The 17613-nt window shown below is 64.9% G+C and overlaps 1 protein-coding gene across 1 annotated transcript; it reads right to left on the bottom strand.

The window, feature by feature from the left end:
* C1QTNF1 (C1q and TNF related 1) lies at positions 1–16641 on the bottom strand. Its single transcript, XM_037493350.1, has 4 exons — positions 16307–16641; positions 3138–3306; positions 1442–1586; positions 1–120 (listed from the first exon to the last, which is right to left on the bottom strand). The coding sequence occupies exons 2-4, from the start codon at positions 3290–3292 to the stop codon at positions 1–3; spliced, it is 420 nt and encodes a 139-aa protein (XP_037349247.1). The 5' UTR covers positions 3293–3306; positions 16307–16641.
* Positions 16642–17613: the final 972 nt, after the last annotated feature.

Genomic DNA, 17613 nt, shown 5'->3' with positions numbered 1-17613 from the left:
TCACCGCACGCCCACGGACAGCCAGCGGCCTGGCCAGCAGATGCCCTCCAGGCGGATGTGCTGCCCGCAGGCTGGGGGGTTGGCCAGACTGAGCACCATCAGGCTCCAGGAAGGAAGGCTCTTGGAGGGGTCAGGGGCCAAAGCAAGCCGTGAGGGTGAGTGCAGCCCTGGGTGTCCACGGCAAGGCGGGGACTGCAGGCCGAAGTCAGCCCCAGGCCAAAGCACCAATGCCACGCAGCAACCTGCTCAGGGCAACCCAGACACCCACCTCTGGGGGCTCCTGACCACCCTCTATCCTCGTCTTGGGACTGAGCCAGAGGGGGTACCAGAGACAGGCAAGGGGCCGGGGGGGGCTTTGGGCCCTTCCAGCTGCTCTGGGGCCCAGAGAGGGCCCCTCGTCTTAGGCTGCCGGTCACAGAGGCCCGGGGGAGCCTCTGGGGGCTGGATGCTGAGGTGGGCTGGAACCCACAGGGAAGGGACTCTGAGAAGGGCTTGAGAAGGCCTCGGGTAGCTGACCCGCCTGAGAAAAGGAACAGACAGTCCCTGCCGGGGTGACAGGCGTGGAGATGCTCCCAAGGGGTGGAGCCGAGCCGGTCAGGATGGGTGCGGCCCCTGAGCGCCCAGTACTGTCAGGAGCTTGGGACGCAGCCAGAAGAAAGCTCCCGGCACGCGGCCCACTGTCAGACCAGGGCTGGGGCCCACGGCGGCTTCCCGCAGGCCTCGGCCGTCCCCGCGCTTCCCCTGCCTGGACCCCTGCACTGTTGTGGCTCAAAGACCAGCTGAGCCCTGGGGCCAGCCACAGGGAGATGCCTGAGATGAGGCCATCAGCCCAGCTGGCCCCACGGAGATTCACACGTGACCTAGGAGAATGAAGTCAAATGGCTTCCCTGGGTCCCCACCCACCCCGGGCCCTCGCTGCCCAGAGTCCACCCCAGGCTTCCCTTCCAAGGAGGCTCGGGCCCCTGCAGCCAACCACCCGCCTCGGGGGCCATGAGACAGGTGGGAAGGCAGAAATAACCCCTGCCTGCCTCCCCCTCCCGCGGCCTGAAGGATTCGCTTAATCATTTCCGGGAGGGCGGCCGGATGGTTTACTCCAGGACGCGCTGCTGCTCCGGGCAGCGGCTCAGGGCCACCCAGGGATGTGCTCTGGGGGGGCTGGGGGTCCCGCGCCCCAGCAATTCACCCAGGGACCTCGAGACCTCGGGTCACGGCTGGGCTGCTCGGGGCAGCCTCCTGCTCCCAGCCTCCCTCTGGGAGGGGGGCCAGAGCCTCCGAAGTGGAATTTCCTCCTCCCCCCTCCACCGCCGCCTGCCCTCCCACCCTGCCGGCGCCCCCCAAGACTGCAACTGCCCACCCCAGGACAGGTCAGAGCACCTCCCCGTCGCCCCCACTGCTCCCCCACCCCAGATCGCTCCCCCCACCCCGCCGTCCCCGCCAGGGCCTGACCTTTCAGGATGGTGATGTTGATCTGGGGTGCGGGGATTGTGGGGTACACCGGCGGGCTGGGGTCACAGCAGCGAAAGCACCGGGAAGCAGGGGGCTCCTCGCCCGGCCCTGGGCTGTATTTTTCGTGTTTTTCTTCATCCCTGAGGACACAGACGTCGGCGAGAGCACCCAGGACCCTCAGACCCGGCCCCGCTCCTCCGTGGCAGGCCGGGGCCACCTGCCCCCCACCCGGCCACCCATGCGCTCCCTTTCCCTCCGCGGGGGTGGGTGGCGCCCCGGCGTGGCCAGCGGGGCCTGAGTGATGTCCCCGGAGGGGACCCCCTGCCAAGAGAGAAGCCGCCCCCGGCGGGGGACGCGGGCCGTGGGGACAGCCTTTCAGAGTTTGGGACGGCGCGCGGCAGTGCAGTGACCAGCCGTCCCCTCTGTGCAGCTACGGTTCTGGAGGGTTCGGTGTTAAGCCGACTCCTTTGTAAAGACGGGGCTCACTAGAGCCTGGGGTCCCCGGGCGCTGCGGTGGCTGCACACACCGGCTTTGGCGTCCACTCGGGAAGGGCCGGCGCCAGGCAGGCAGGACGGCACCGGCTCCCTGCTGCCCCCTGGTGGCCTCACGCTGCAGCGCACTTGCGCGCTCCGGCCGGAGCTGTGACAGGACCACCTTGGAGGTGGCACAGTCTCTTCAGTGGGCAGCTCCTGACCTGACTCTGCTCTTGCCTTCAAACCCCAGAGCATCCAGCACCCAGCCGGGCCTTGCCCTGATCCAGAAGTCTCTGTCTAGAGTCAGCAACCCCACGCATGCGAAGTGTCCAAAGCTGACCTGCCGCTGTCCCTTCACCCCCGGAACCTTCTCTCCTGAACCCTCTTTCTAGCATCATCTTCGATCGCTTAGAACGGGGGCGTCAAGCCTCATGTCTAGATGCCTCTCTGGTCTCTATGGGGCCACTGAGCACAATGGGGCTCTGAGCAGTCAGCCCCCCGCTGACACACCCCAAAGCAGCTCCAGACCCCAGGCCTCTGCCCCCACCTGTCTGGATCACCTCCATTTCTTAGCTCCGTGGAGCTGCTCTCACCCTTCCCCACCCCCGTCGTAACCCGGCATGACGCCCTGTGGGATGGACTCAGGAGAGGCCCCCAGGCCCGTCACTGTGCGCGGCCGCGCCCTCACACACCGGTCCTGGGGTCCTGGGCCAGCCCCTTCCCTCCTGCGTGCCAAGTCCCCGGTCCTGTCCCCACCCCCGCGCGTGCCGCACCTGCACCGCGGAGCCTGCCTCGCTGTGCTGGGCCTGGGCGTCTGCCCCCATGGCCGCTGACTTCCTGCAGCCCGGGCATCCGCGTGGGCGTCCCCCGTGCCCAGCGGGCCGGCCGAGAGCAGGCACTCGGTCAGCGCCGGGGGGGCCAGGGAGAGCGTGGGAAGGAGCAGGGAAGGGAGACGAGGGATGTCACTTTGCCCCGTATCCTCCTCAGTGCAAATCTCAAAATAACGCAGACGTCAAACCAGCACCCGACTGTCCCCGAGGGTCTCAAGCCTCACTGTGAGCCCTGTGAGGCGCCCCGCGCCCCGCGGCATGCCCAGAGCAGCCAGAGCAGAGCTCGAGGGTGGAATGGGGATGGTGCCGCTCACAGGAACCCACAGTGGGCCCCCCCCATCTGGCCACCGGTCAGCAGACCCCCCCACCCCCATCTCAGCCCCTCACCTCTCTGTGTGGTCCGGCGGTGGTGACGGCTCCTTGGTGGCCTCCGGCTCCTCCTGCTCCGGCTGCCCGTGTGGCGTGCGGCCCAGCGCTGGTCCCCAGGCAAAGGCCAGCAGCAGGCCGCTGGTCAGCAGGAGTCCCAGCCCCCGGGAGCCCATCGTCCTGCTGTGCCCTGCTGGGGAGACGCTGGTCAGGAGGGGGTCCTCCCGGGAAGAGCCTCCTCCTGGGAGGACACTGCACGCTCACACACACACACCCATGCGTGCACACACACATGCACACCCCCTCCACACTCACTGCCACACCCATGGCTCACAGGCTCTCTGGACACACCCCCACTGGCACACACTCAAACTAAAACATTTCCACTCGTGTGCATACACTCAACACTCACATCCTCTCGCACATTTGCACAATCTTAACATCACTCATGTGCACACACACACCTCACTGCACGCTCCTTGCATACACACTCACACTTCACGCCTCACATACTCACATCCAAACCCTGCCATGTGTGCACAACAGTTTCAACATTCAGGTTACTTGTGTGCACACACTCACTCCCATGCACACCTATTCAAATGCACATAAACACACTGGTGTGGGGCCCCCAGCAGCAGGGCACTGCCTGAGCTCCCAGCCTCCAGGGAAGGACACGGAGGCTGGACACGGAGCCAGAGCCTGGCTGAACCCCGCCATCCCCCCCAGGGCTGCCCCAGGCCCCGGGGGAAGGCAGGGAGGGAGGATGGTAGTAGTGCCCTCCAGCCACCAGGGGGTGGGCCGTGCACACCCACCAGCATCTCTTTTGGGGCAAGTGGGCCACCCCCGAGGACACGGACCCCGCATCTCTCATTCGTGGTGCTCTCCGCAAAAGTTTTGGACAGGACCCTCCTCTTCCAGGAGGGAGATAGCCTTCTAGGAAGAGCTGTCCACCGGGGGATCCCGATGGGCCATGAGGGGACAGTGCTTGGGATGAAATTATGAAAAACAGCCACTTCCACGGCTGCAGGTGCCTCTGCTAACTCAGGGCGACTCCCCGTTGCTCTCCAGGACAGACAGCTGCCTCCTAGAGGCCCTGGGAGGCCCCGGGAGGCCCCGGGAGGCCCCAGGAGGTCCTGTGGCTGCCGATGCTGCGGCCGGTCAGGGGAGGGCTCCGGCGCTGCAGAGAGGCAGCTGGGGAGTCCTCGCCCATGTCTGGCTTTGCTTAGTTCCTCTTTTATGTTTAAGGAAACTGAATATCGGCGGGGGTGGGGGGGCTCTCTCTGTAATTCCGTGCCCAGATGGACGCCTTTGTCACCCCCGGGACGTGTGGGCGCACTTTCCAGCGTCTGCTGCTCTGTGGTCCCGGAGCCCCAAGTGCACAGCCCCTCCACAGAGTCCATGTCCAGCTCCGTCTTTTACTCTGCATTTAGCAGCCCATGTGCAAGCTCTGAAGAGAGGGTCCCTAAGCCCTCCCTGCTGGCACCCAGGCCCGGTCAGGGAGACCCAGCCCTGGCACAGAAAGGCCAAGCGCTCTGCCGGACCCCCCAGGCAGGTGCTGAGACTGGGTCAGAAAGGCCGGCCTCCCATGAGCCCCAGGCACCCTCGCTCCTTTCACCCACACATCCACGGGCCCTTCAGCCCCCGATCACCCTCCCCTGGGCCCCCACCTCCAGGTTCTCTACCAAACAGCCATTCCCCCAAGTCACAGGGCCCAGAGGCCTCCCCAGTGGCCAAGAGGTGGCTCAGCAGTCTCCCTCCCCAGCACACGCTCAGAATCTCCACTACCTCCCGCCACCCATCAGAGCACGGGGTCTGCCTGCATGCTAATTCACAACACACATGTTTACATTATCTGCCATTCGTCAGCTGTCGTTTGTCAGCCACCTATCAGCTATCATCTGTCACCTCTCTGTCCGTCTGTCTGTCTATAGTCTCTCCATCTGCCGCCTCTCCAGGCCCTCTGGCGGAGCATGCAGGAGCCTCTCCCCTACTAGCTGCATGCGTGGCACCCTGTTTTCTAGCTCCCTGCTTCCCAACCTTTCACCTGCACACACACCCCTGGGAAATCTTGCTAAAATGCAGGCTCTGATTCAGCGGGTCTGGGCCAGGGCCTTGACCGGTTGCATTTTCCAAGAGCCCGGGTGCTGCCAGGCGCTGGTCCAGGGACCACACCAGAGTCCAGGTCCTGGCCTGGCCTCTCAGCGCCGGCATCCAGCCACCTGCCGCGTCCCTCTCCCCAGCCGGGAACGCCCTTTTCTCTCCCCTCTTCTACTAATAACTAGGTTAACAGAACCATGAGTGGCGCCAGACTGTGCGTGGTGCTACGCAGTGCTGCAAACCGTCCTCTCGACCCCCAGGCGTCAGGGCCAGGGCCAAGAAGGCCCCATCACCAACCTCGGAGGACCTGCGGGGCTTCCCCTAGGAAAAGAAGCTCATTTGTGATTATGCCAAAGGCACAAATGAGGAAAACAGACATAGGATGTAGGCTGGCCTGGATGGGCCAAGTTTAAGCGGGGGTGGAGCGGGGCTGGCCTCGAACTTGCACCGTCGTCCTCAGATCACGACGAAGTCCTCCCTGGTCTCAAGACCAAGTCAAGGCCTCTTTCCTCCTAAGTCGTCCAGAACCCCGTCGGCCAAACCTCTCCCTCCTCTTTCGAGTTGTGTCTGTGGCGCTGTTGCAGTCTGCACAGGGTTTTGCTTGGCTTGTGAGATTGTGGGGGGCGGGCTGTGACCTCCCGGGCCTAGGACACGGTCCGGCTCCTCTCGGGCCAGCCCAGCATCCTGCAGCGCCTGAACTTGTCAGCTGCCCAGCAAATATTTGTCGCGTCGAATGCTCTAAATCTGCTTGTTCCCCTATTTCTGTACTTCCTCTGCTTCTCCTTGGCGCCTTCCTAATTACGCCATTTCTTTCCCTTTTAAATGGCGAGCTTTCATCGTTTGAAACGAGAAGGGGTTTTCCTTTCTTTAAACATTTTTTCCTTAATCCAAAGTAATATAGAGTCGTTTTGGAAAATGACATCAAAAGGAAGCCAAACAGTACCTGGGCTTCTTGGCCCCCTGGGTTTCGGGCCAAGCTCGTGCTTTGTGGCTTTGGGGGGAGGGGCTGCCCTGTGCCTTGTGGGATGTTTAGCAGCATCCCTGGTCTCCGCCCACCAGACACATAAGCACCGCCACCCCCAGAAGCAAAAATAACCTGGCTCTGCACTTTGCCACGTGCCCCTGAGAAGCAAAATCCCCCAACTGGGACTCAGGGCTCTGTGCCCAGAGGAAGCTCCTTTAGCGAGTTGGAATCCTCTCTTTCTGGCTTAGAAAGGGCTTTTCTATACCTTGATCAGAAGAGGCGGGGGCCAAGATGCAGCTAGTTTGGGGGTGACGACGTCAGAGGGCCGGGGTGCCACGCCCACCAGCGAGCTGGAGGCTCCGGGCTGGCCGCGAGGGCCGCAGAGGCCGCGTCTCCTCCAGGGCCTCCTCTTTGGAGCCGCGGCAAAGCCAAAGTGAAAGCTTTCCTTCCTCGAGAATATCTTCAGGTCCATTCCCCACGTCTCACAGCAAAGTCAGCACCGTGACGTCATCTTAGTCACTCCTGGGCGAGACGGGGCCGCCTGACATCCGGGAATTTGCCCCAGTCACCGCCAGCGGGTCCAGCCACATGAGGTGCCCTGCGCAGGGCAGGGCTTGGCCCCCAGGAGAGTGACTCAAGCCCAGGAGCCGGGGGCCTGGAGCCTGAGTCCGGCCGCGTGGCCCGTCTCCGGCCGCCTCGCGGTTTCGGCATCTGAAGCCGCCTGCAGCGTGACTCAAGCTCTTGCCTTTCCCAAGCCCTGGGAGCGAGAGCCAAGTTCCAGGGCTGGTCCAACGTCTTCCTTCTCTTGCCCTGGGGGCCTGCAGCTCTTCCACCCCCTGCCCCCCAGTGTCCCAGCCTCCCACTTACCTGACCCCATGGGAAAGAACCCCCTTGGCTGGAGGGAGGGGGGATCAGGCCCTGGATGGGGTGTGCGGGGGGGCGGAAGTCTGTGAACGCTCCATTGTTAATCGTTTGCACCCCCTCTTGGCCCCCTGTGGACCCCGGGAATCCGTGGGGAGACCACAGCCACAGCGGCCTCTGATGGCATGTCTGCAAGGGGGCTCCGCTCGCTGACCCCCCCCCCCCATGTGCTGGCCGTGGCCTCCCGCGCCCGCTGACAAGACCTCTGTGGAGGGACGTGGCTTCCGCTCCCTCCATCTGCATCGGGGGCCCAGCTGTCCCGAGAGGCGAGAGCTGCAGTGTGGCTCAGCAGGAGCCTTAGAGGACAAGACCGAGGCCCGTCACACAGGGATTCAGGCGCGGTGGGAACCCAGGGTGGCGGGTGGGCACTGGCAGCTGCGGCCCTGCAGTAATGCAGTAGCCGGCGGTTACGTGAGGGTCCAGGCTACCCCAGCTGAAGACACGGGCAGGTGCTGAGCCTCAGGGGCAGCCCACGCACCTCGGCCATTTCGTTGAAAATGAATCAAAGCGGGGCCTCCCTGGTGGCGCCGGGGTTAAGTTTCAGCGCTATCAAGCTGTCCGCAGCCACTGCACAAGTTCGATCCCCGGCCAGGGAGATACCCACACAGCGCAGCAGACCTCTCCTGTCTCCTCGCTGCTCCCCTCAGCAGTGGTTTCAGTGGATCCGTCTGTTCTGCTCCCCGCTCTGTCTTTGGTGAGTCCTCTACCCCCCACACCTCTGGGCTGCACCCCAGTTCTTGTATGCATAAATAAATTTTTTAAAATCTTAAAAAAATAAAATTAATCAAAGTGAAATAAGCTACAAGGGCCACATCCTCAGTCGCCGGGGGAGATCGCAGCAGCTACGGCCACGCAGGAGGCCAGAAATCTGGGAGTCATTCAGCCTCTTTCCGCTCCGCATCTGCCCACGAGCGTCACCAACCGCTGTCCTCGGCTCCCACCCGCCCCTGCTTGCTGCCCCTCGCCGGGACCTGATGCTTTCCAGGAGCCTCGGCTGCGGCCCAGACCTCGGCCATCCAAGACAAACACCGATATCTGGCTTTTCCAGGACCTGGACATCACCCCAAAATTTTGCATGAGACGGAGCTTGGTATCCAATTGACCCTGGCTTCAGGGGGCATCGACCAGCCTTCATACTATCCTTGTACACAACTGCTCTGCCCCCCTTCCCTACAGGGTCCCCCCAACCAGGCGGAAGCCCCGAGTTCCCAGTTGCTGCAGGAGGCCTCCTGGATTCAGATGCTGGGGTGCCCAGAAAGGGGAAAGCGCTATGTTAGGGTGTCCCTCTGGCCCTGAAGACCCCAGGACCTTCTAGCAGATGACACCTGCTGCCCTCCCAGGAGCCCGGCCGCATGTTCTGTTTCCACTGACAAGCCCCTGGGGCCGGCAGGGGAGGCTGAGTGGCCTCCAGTGACAGAGGGCACGTCCCTGTTGCAGCCCCAAGTCATACCACACCCCCCTTGGAAGACCGGGCAGCCCCAGCTGGTCTCAGCCCCTCCCTGCTTCTCCCGACCTTGTGAAGGATGCAGTGGGGCACGGGGACCCCTTATTGAAGGAGCGGTGACCCCCTGGAGGTGAACGGCAGGGCCTCTCCCTGGAGATGTGGGGGCACTCGCCCCGCTTGCCGGCTCAGCTCCCTCATTTCCCTTTTACGGGAGGCTGCTCTCCAGAGATTTAGAAGAGGCATATCTTGTAAGGTTTGGGGTTTATCGGGTTCCCTCCAAGGCCCGGGCCAGGGATGGAGACGAGGCCCTTGGGGCTGCTGGCCGGGAAGCAAGGCGAGGGCGGGATGAGACGGAGGAGAAAGCGGGGAAGAGGCTTCTCCCAGGACTGCCATCCTCCCTGGGCGGCTGCGCCAGCCGGGAAGGGCCCACCTGGAGCAGGGAGCGGGCCAGCCCGGGCTGCCAGGCGCTGCAGACGGGGAGACCACGTGGGCTGCGGCCCCAGGCCTGGGGCACCTGGCCAGCCAGGGCTCCAGCCACGATCCGTCCCCACGGAGACAAAGATTTCCTTGACTGGAGCCTGTCCTTGCATCACCCCAGCCAGGAGGTGTGGGCGCAGGCCGCCGGGGCTTTGAGCGCTGAGAGAGGAGCCGCCGCCCGCTCTGCAGGTGGGCTGGCCCGGGCCCACCGCCCGCGCTGGCGCCCCGGGCCCCACGGCTCCCTCAGCAGGGAGGCGAGAACCTGGGGCCCGACCTGGGCCCCACCGCACCGCTCTTCACCAGCGGGACTGGCGACTGGGGTTTCTGGGGCCACCAGCTCCTGCAGGCGTCGGCAGACAACGGCACAGACGGGCCTTGCCCACACCGCCCGGCGTCAGGGTGGAGAGCAGGCCCGGCAGCGTGGCACAGGCGTGAGGTGACGTGATCGCTGGCGGAGGCCCGGCGTCCCCCCCGCTGCCCCCGCCCAGGTGTTCGGCTGTGTCCGACACCCCTGCGCACACTCGTCCCTCGGCCACTGAGGCCCCCGCGCCCCCCGGCGGCCCCCGCCCTCCAGGGCTCCAGGTCCTGGCTCTCGGCACCGCCCCTGCCCGTCTTGCTCCACGAAGGGCCAGCGGCCCGCACCCCCGCCCGCCCGCCACCGCGGAGCCCCGGCCCCGGAGGACCGCAAGGCCGCGGCAGCCCCGAGCCGAAGCGGGACGGCAGGAGCGCTTCCACCAGCACAGGGGAGAAGGGAGACAGCGTCGGCGAACGGCCCCGACGTGACCGCGGCCCGGAGGCGCAGAGCTGGCGCGCACGCCGACAATTCCCTCTTCGTGCAGTCGGGGCCAAGGCTTAGGAGGGCACAGCCGGGCCGGGCCCGCCGCAGCCGCCCGAGCTCAAACGGAGAAATGTCTCCAGGAACAAAAGGCACCTTAGCAGCGCGAGCACGAACCCCCGCGCGGGGCCCGGCGCGCTCCTCCACGCACCGGGGGTGGAGGACAGGCCAGGGATGGGGTCGGGGGGACAGGCTCAGAAGGAGGGGTTCAGGAGAAGGGGATCGTGGGGACGGGTCAGGGGGATGAGGGATGGGACCAGGTGGATGGGGCCAGGGGGCCAGGGTCAGGAGGAGGGGTGCAGGGGGATGGGTCAGGGGGAGAGGGGTGGGGAGGTGTGTGAGGGGGATGAGGGACAGGGCCAGGGGGATGGGCCGTCACACCGGGGGACACGGCTTGGCCATCAGGAAGGACAGAGGCCGCTGTTGACAGCCAGGGAGGAGCTCAGGGGATGACATGAGCAAAGCGGGTGGGGACGCAGAGGCCACTGCTGGACAACGTCAGCAGTCCACAGGGGACCAAGCTGGTGAGCTCACAGGCAGGATAATGAGAAGCCTGCAGACTGCTTAGCCCAGGTGAGCTTCCTGAGCTGAACAGGAAGGGGAGGGAGCGAGGGCTGCAGGGCTGGTGTGGGCAGGACGGCGGGACAGCTTCCGTTCTCAGCACCAGGGGCACATCTGGGAGCTTCCCCGGAGACGGCGCAGCTGCAGGCCTCGTGTTCACTGCAGGAGCTCACAGGCCAGGCTGGCCAGCCCAGGTACCCGCGGCTGGTGCTGGGCCCTGCACGGCTGCTTCTCGCCGCAGCTTACTGCCCAGCTCATGTCCACACAGAGGCCCCGAATGGACATCGGGGCACCGGTCAGCCCCTCCCACCCCTTGCATCCCCTCCTCGCTGTCCCAGTGTGCCATCTGCCTTCCTCTCCTCAAATGTGCTTCTCATCTGCCTTAGACAGCCCGCTGCTCCACAAGAGTTACAACCCATGGTCCCCCGGGCCAGGCTCCCAAACCCCCTAAATATCCTGCGAAAACAGCGCCATAAATTCTGGAGCATCCATTCCACGGAAAATGGAAACCAAGGTACACGATCAGGGTGGCAAATCCACCACCTTCAGCTACTGTCCGGGGGGTCTGTAACAGGGAGGGGTGGTGATTGTGGCAAACCCAGAAGCACGCGTTCCCTTTAAAGGCACCTTAAGGAGAAATCCGTAACCCAGGGGCGGGGGAGCAGCAGCTTCCACCAGCACCACCAATTCGTGGCCTCTAGATGACGATTTACCCACCTGGGAAGATGCTCACGAAACAGCGACGCGTGAGAGTGTGGGTTGGAGCGACAGTGCGGGTTGGAGCGCACGTCCCCACTCACTCACACTGAGGACCACCCAGAGGGCGCTCCCCGGGGATGGAAACGGGATGTTTGCCTTTTTCTTATGTTCTCCCCCCATATTAGTCACATATTTGTGCACATCAAGCACACATTATTTTCCACTTAGAGAAATGACAAGTGAGCCCCACCCTGGGGGCTAAGGAAGCGTTTGCTTGTTTCAGAGCAGCAGACCCTGCGCACAGGAGCGTGGGGTGGGGGAGGGTGGGGCAGGCTTGGGCTCAAGCAGGCCGCGTGGGGTGGGAGTCAGCCAGGTGCTGAAGCCCCGCGTCCCCCCGTCCCCGGGTGTCTGTCGAGAGTCTGCCCTGTGCAGGGCCCAGGCCTAGATTCCAGGGACATCGGGGAGAGGAGACCGGGCCCTCGGGGGCGCCAGAGTCCTGGCTAGGGGTGCAGCATGGACTAGGGAAACCAGGCTACAGCTAGTCAGCGAGAAAGGACGCATTTATAGAAGCAGCAGGGAAGGTGCCCGTCCCCGGCCACCCCCTCGCAGCGGGCTCTTGCATGGAAGGAAGTGACACCACAAGGCAGGACATGGAGGTGTCCCCCATCTCCTCCCGCAGACAGCAGGCCCGCGAAGGGCCTTTGGGCAGCCCCGGTATTTGCAGAAGCTCCTCCTCACAAAGCCCTCTCGCCTTTGATAAAGCACCTACTAATCGTTCGGCTGAACCTGACCCCTATGAAACCCTCGGCTTCCCAAACAGCCAAGGGGCTCAGCGTGGAGGAGCCTCCCACCCAGGCCCCGAGGGGGAGGTGCCAAGCGCAGGGGAGACCCAGGGGTGTCTCACAGCCAAGAGTCTTCTGCTTCAGCTTGAGGGGTCCCCAGAAAGACGCCACCAGGGCGGGCTCACCCTGCCACACACGTGCCAGCGGCACTCCTGTCGCCCGGTGCACACCCTTTGGCTCTGGGGGTTCGCCCGCCAGCCGAGCCTCGCTCTCCCTCACTCAGCAGCAGGTCTCCGAGCACCTGCTCGGCCGGGCATGGGGCAGGCGCTGGGGAACCGCGCTGGCTGTGTTTATTGAAGCACTGTGCTTAGATCGCCCCGTTCCAGCACCCTAAAACCCAAGCACCTTAAAACCCGCCACAGGGTCCTTCCCCTGGGCCAGGAGTACAGCCCCCCTGGCCGTGAGGGGTGTGTGGCATCTGGGGAGTGTGTGCTTTGAGGGCTTGGCTTTTGCAGGGTGAGCTCTGGTGGGGGAGGGTGGGACCACATGCGCTGGGCTGACAATGGGCTGGCGGCTGGACGCCCACGGTCCGAGGAATCCAAGGGGGAGCAGAGAGGAATGGTGTGAAGACTCGGTGGGGGTGGCGGCTGCAGGGAGCCCTGTGTCTGCCCACCCCTTGGGGAAGCTGCCTGGGCCAGGCTGGCCGCACTCTGAGAGCGGGAATGCCAGCAGGGCGGCGTCGGGTGGAGAATGGGCAGAGGGAAGGGGCACGCCCGAGGCACGTGTGCTCCCCGTCCAGGCGCGGCGCTCACAGGCGTGATTCTCGGGGCCTCCTAGGCCCTGGGCCTGCGTCAAATTTATGGAACTGTGGGTGTCGCTGCTATAGATGTACCTCCACAGGGAAGGGGTCCTGATGCAAGAAGACACAGGCGTCCTAGGTCACCCCCAAACCTACCCAGAACCATCCCTCTCTCAGAACCCACTTCAGAGCCTTCACAAGGAGAAGGGGCCAGGCTTTCTCTGCACCCCAGTCCCCAACTCTGAAGACCCGCTCTGGTCGCCTGCAGGGCACAGCGGCTCCACCGGGCTGGCAGCTGTCCCAGGCGGGTCCTCTTCCTTCCCTGGTCCCGGTCCCGGGGGCAGAGGGCGGCTGGTAACCAGATGTCCCCCTTTAGGAGGGGGGAGGCCCCAGGCGAAGGCTTTGGGGCCTTCTGCTAAGTATGGCTCTATGGGCCCAGCAGCTGAGGGCACCGAACCTGATTCTGCACGCCCCCCACCCCCGCCCGTCTGTCTCCCTCCTTTCCCGGCCCCTGCCCGTCCGCTCTCTGCCCGCGGTCTCTGCTCCGCTCCGTCTGGTTTCCAGGAAAACTTCCCCAGGAGCCAGGCAGACGTCCCTGGGCCCAGCCTGGCTCCCCAGGACAGTGCCAGTCCTGCCCATAGCTGCAAACGGGCTGGGCAGGGGGGCCAGGTGGGCGGTGGGGGTGTCCCGGTCCAGACCATCCTGCTCTGAGGTCAGCTCTGGAAGGCCGGCACGGCCCGGGCGCGGGGCTTAGCAGGAGGCCCAAGACCGGGAGCCGCTCCCGCCGCCCGCAGCTCGGGCTTCGCTCAGCTGCTCCCAGGACCACGGCCCTAAAGCCGCAGCAGCTCCCTTTCCCGTTGGCACTGCTGGGCCACCCAGGGGTGGGAAGACCAGGGGCGGAGGTCCCCGGCGGCAGCTGCCAGGCTCTCTGGGGGCTCGGGGGGCGAGTGAGCCCACTTTTGCTGCCAGTGGGTAGCTCCAGCTGCCGGGACCCGGCCCAGACCCGCAGAGCCCAGCACCTGGCCTCCTGGGCCGCCCCCGGGGAGTGCGAGGCGGCGGCTGAGCTCCGGGTGCTGGTGCTTCTTCCCCGCTTGCTTTCTGAGTGAGCGGCCGGTTCCCTGGCCCGGGTGAGGGGTCAGCAAGATACGCGGGGTCACGTCCAGGGCGCCGCCTCGGCCACTGGACTTCAGCAGAAGGCAGATTCCAGCAGGTCAAAACAAGAGAAAAATCACCCTCGGCCCACATGGTAGTTACGCCACCAAGACGCGGTGCCCTGGGGGCGGCGCGTCTCCCACCGGAACCTCCCTGGGCTCTGGGGCAGGGAGCGGAATCTGCCGGAAACCCCAGGCCCTCTCCCCGTGGGAACGACAGACCGCGAGGCAGGGCTGGGGACCGAGCTCCGAGCCCCCTATTCCTCCCGCCTGCACAGGCGCCCCGCCCTGCCCCTGGCCCGAGCCGCCGCCTCCCAGCCCCGGAGCAGGGACCCGCACGGGCCGCCCCACAGACGAAACCCAGAGAGCGAGCGCACGTCCACCAAGGCCGCCCCGCGCACGGCTGTATCTAGAAATTCTTTTCATCTTTGTTTTGATGGGTGAAGTTCAATGCCAGCATATTTGGTTTATGAGTCATGCTAATTACAGCTGGGGGAGGGGAGGCAGGAGGCACCGGGACAACAACAGAAAGAAGCGTGTTCTGGAAGCTCCGCCGTGTGCCCTGGCGGGGAGGCTCGGCCCGGGAATGAGGGGGCATCCCCAGGAGGGTGCCCTCGCCGGCCGACCTCTCCTCAGACGGACGAGGGTCAGCTCAGACCACGCGCCCTGGCTGGCCGTCTCCCTGACCTGCTGCCCCGCGGAGTCTCCTGCTGCCCTGGAGCCCCCGGAGGCGGAGGTGGGAGGGAGGCGCAGGCGGCAGGAAAGGCCGGGCCGAGGGTCCCGGGAAGCAGGGCCGCCCCCTTCCCGCCCCGTCGCTTTCTCTGCCGGCTGCTGGGAAGCGGATGTCTGCAAACGCAAGAAGCGGAGCTGTGCCTTCCGGGCCAGGCGCACCATCGCTCCCGGAAAGGAGGGCCGGGCCGGGCTCTGGTGTCCACCTACTGCCGGGCCGCGTGAGCCCGAGCTTTTCAGAGCGACGGCGCCGTGGGTGGACCCGCCTCTAGCATGCGCGGCTCGGCGCCTACGTGCGGGGACACACACGCACACATGCATGCATGCATACAGCCTGGTGGGTGCACACACGTGTACACATAGGGCCTCGCATGCATGCACACACACGAATATGCACGTGCACATGGGTGAGTACACAGGGTACCCACACACGTGAACACAGTACACATTTGTACATGCACACATGTGTGCGTGCACATGGGCACTCGTGCGTGTGCATACACATGTGTGCACACAACACGGACCTCCCACGCACACACACACATGTAGACATGCACGCCCTCCGCGGTGACAGTCAGTGCAGCTGGGCTGCTGCAGGATCCTTAAGCAAACCTCCAGCCCCAGGTCAAGAGGGAGAGTGGGCGAGGGGCGCGGGCCGCCCCTCTGCCCTTCACCTTGCCCCTCTTCCCAGACACGGAGTGGGCCTGGGGAGCTGCACGGGCCACGACGGGCCTCTCCCCCCGCCCCAAGTGCATCTCCGGGGGACCTCGCGTGTGGGACCGGCTGCCTGCTTTGCTGCGCTAAAAAAAGGACCTCGCAGCCTCCCCCAGGGACCCGGGGCTTAGCTAGCGGGTGAGAAAACTCAGTTTCTCAGGACATTTCTCAAGTTCAAAGCCTGGAAGGAGGAAGCCCCATGGGCAGCAAACCGCCTCCACTCCAAGAAACTAGGCGAGCTAGAGCGACAGAGGCAAATCACCCCAGGGGTAGCCTCCCCCACCCCCGCCAGGCAGATCTGGACGGCCCGGAGCTGCTGAGTATGTGGAGAGGCCGCGGGAGCCCTGGGGGCTGCCCAGGATGGCGACGTCGGGTCCCGGCTAATATGTGGGTACCCGGGACAGGTGGGGCTCGCACCTGTCCCTGCAGAGACCCCAGCGAGCTGGGTGGTGGGTGGTGAGTCAGCACCCGCAGGTGAGCCCGGCGACTGGCGCCAGGACTCAGCCACCCGCCTCCCACGGGGACCTGGCAGCGCAGGGGTCCCCGGGGGCACCGGTCCCCCTGTCCTGGCTGGGCTCTCTTCAGGAGCAGCTGCAGGGAGGGTCAGCCTCCCCGTCTGCCCGGGTCCCAGCTGGCCGCAGGTTGGTCCAGCGAGGATTTGGGTGGGGTGGGGGACCCCCACCGGGGGCAGCGGAGGCTTGGATACCATTCCTGCTCCTTCCCTGCCCTCAGAAAAGCCCCAGAGAAGAGTGAAGCCCCCCGAAGGCAAGGGCACCTCCTCCCTGACAGCACCGGTCCGCAGAGCCCCTCCACAGCTGGGGGAGACGGGCACCCCGATCCAGGGCGCTTCCCTCTGTGCCCAGAACTTCTGGGCTCTCTGTCTCTCTCTTGGCCACCACTGCCCCCCTGGCCCCTCTTACTTCGGCCGCCCAGGGAAGGTGTCTGCTCCGGCCACCAGGCTGAGGCCACCAAGACAACCGGGTCCTGCCGGGCGCGTCCCCCGCGGCCACCTACCTCCGGCCGTCGTCCAGGAGCAGGAGCGGGGCGCCCGCGTCCTCCAGCTGCCCCCTAGAGCATCTCCCGGCGCGGAGCCTCCTCCGGGCCAGGTCGGGAAGAGCAGACCGGGAAGGAGGAAGGCCGTCCGGGAAGAAGGGCCGGGGGCAGGGGTGCGGGCAGCAGCCGTCCCTCCCGGCACCTTTATCTCCTTGGCTCCAAGGTCTCTCTGGCCAGAAGCGGAAGCGCGGTTTCTGGAAAGTAAAGGAAGAGACGAAGAAAGCGGGACAGAGGCGTAAAAGCAAACCCCGGCCAGATGTGAGCGCCGAGCCACGAACGCTCCCAGCGCATTTTATCCAAACAGCAGCCTCGGAGGATTAACTGTGTGTGTGCCCGGTGGGAGGGAAGCGGCACTGGCCTCCTGGCCGCCCTGGGAGCCCAGGGGTGGGGAGGGTGGGCACCCCGCACTGCCTGCCGTCTGTTTGGGGGCCTGGGGTCCCGGACGTGGAGGGCTGGGAACCCCGAGTTGCTTGCCGGCAGGACAGTGGACATCAAGGGACTCGAGGTGACCTATAGCCAACCCCAAAGGGTCACGTCTCCTCATGGTTGCAAACCTGAGCTTCACCTTCAGTTAGAGGCCCCACCTGGGGGTCAGGGATGTCAGGCAGGTTTGGGGGAGTCTGTGAACCCCCAGAACAGAATGCAAAATTGTGTGTGTGTGTGTGTGTGTGTGTGCACATGTGCATTACTGGAAGGCTAAGGTCTGAGGCTGGGGCCAGATTTTTAGGGAGTACCCCACCCAAAGGCCAGGACCCCCTGGGGTGCGTCGTTCCAGGGGACAGAGTGAGCAGGGCGGAGCCAGTGAGCCTTGATTTCTCAGCCTCCCTGGGGCCTCTCATGCCTCGATTTTTCGTCTATGTCTTGAAAAACTGGTGCCCTGTCCACCTCACAGGAATGCTCGGGCAGACCCGACCTTTGACCTCACCTGACATCCTGACCTCAGCCCTCAGCTGCTGCGGTCAGCCTGGTCTCTGTCCCCAAGCCCTGAGTCAGAACAGACTGTCCTGGGATTTATCACATCACGAGGAGAGGAAGGTTCTGGCCACAGGAACTAAACTGCCGCCTTAGACTTTCTGTCTTTTTTGCTTCTTCCCAACACACCCGGCCCCTCCTGCCCTGGCCTCCCTGCGGCCGGCCTGCCTCTCCCGCCGACCCGCCCCGACCCGCAGCCGGCCTCTCCCACCTGCACTGGGTTTCGCCTTTGCTCCCGGAGGGCCTCTCTGGCTCCATCAGGACAGGGGGTGTAGAGGCAGGGATTTGGGTGCACC

Source organism: Talpa occidentalis, unplaced genomic scaffold (genome assembly GCF_014898055.3).
Source record: "Talpa occidentalis isolate TD23 unplaced genomic scaffold, MPIMG_talOcc4v2.1 talOcc4.7, whole genome shotgun sequence".
Lineage (NCBI taxonomy): Eukaryota > Metazoa > Chordata > Mammalia > Eulipotyphla > Talpidae > Talpa > Talpa occidentalis.
This window is presented reverse-complemented; position numbering and strand designations above follow the sequence as displayed.

Coding starts and splice junctions, on each gene's coding strand:
- C1QTNF1 (XM_037493350.1), bottom strand. CDS start 3,292: ATGGGCTCCCGGGGGCTGGGACTCCTGCTGACCAGCGGCCTGCTGCTG. Junction 1,587..3,137: donor CCGCCGGACCACACAGAGAG/GTGAGGGGCTGA, acceptor CTGTGTCCTCAG/GGATGAAGAAAAACACGAAA. Junction 121..1,441: donor TCACCATCCTGAAAGGTCAG/GCCCTGGCGGGG, acceptor GACCCCTCCAAG/AGCCTTCCTTCCTGGAGCCT.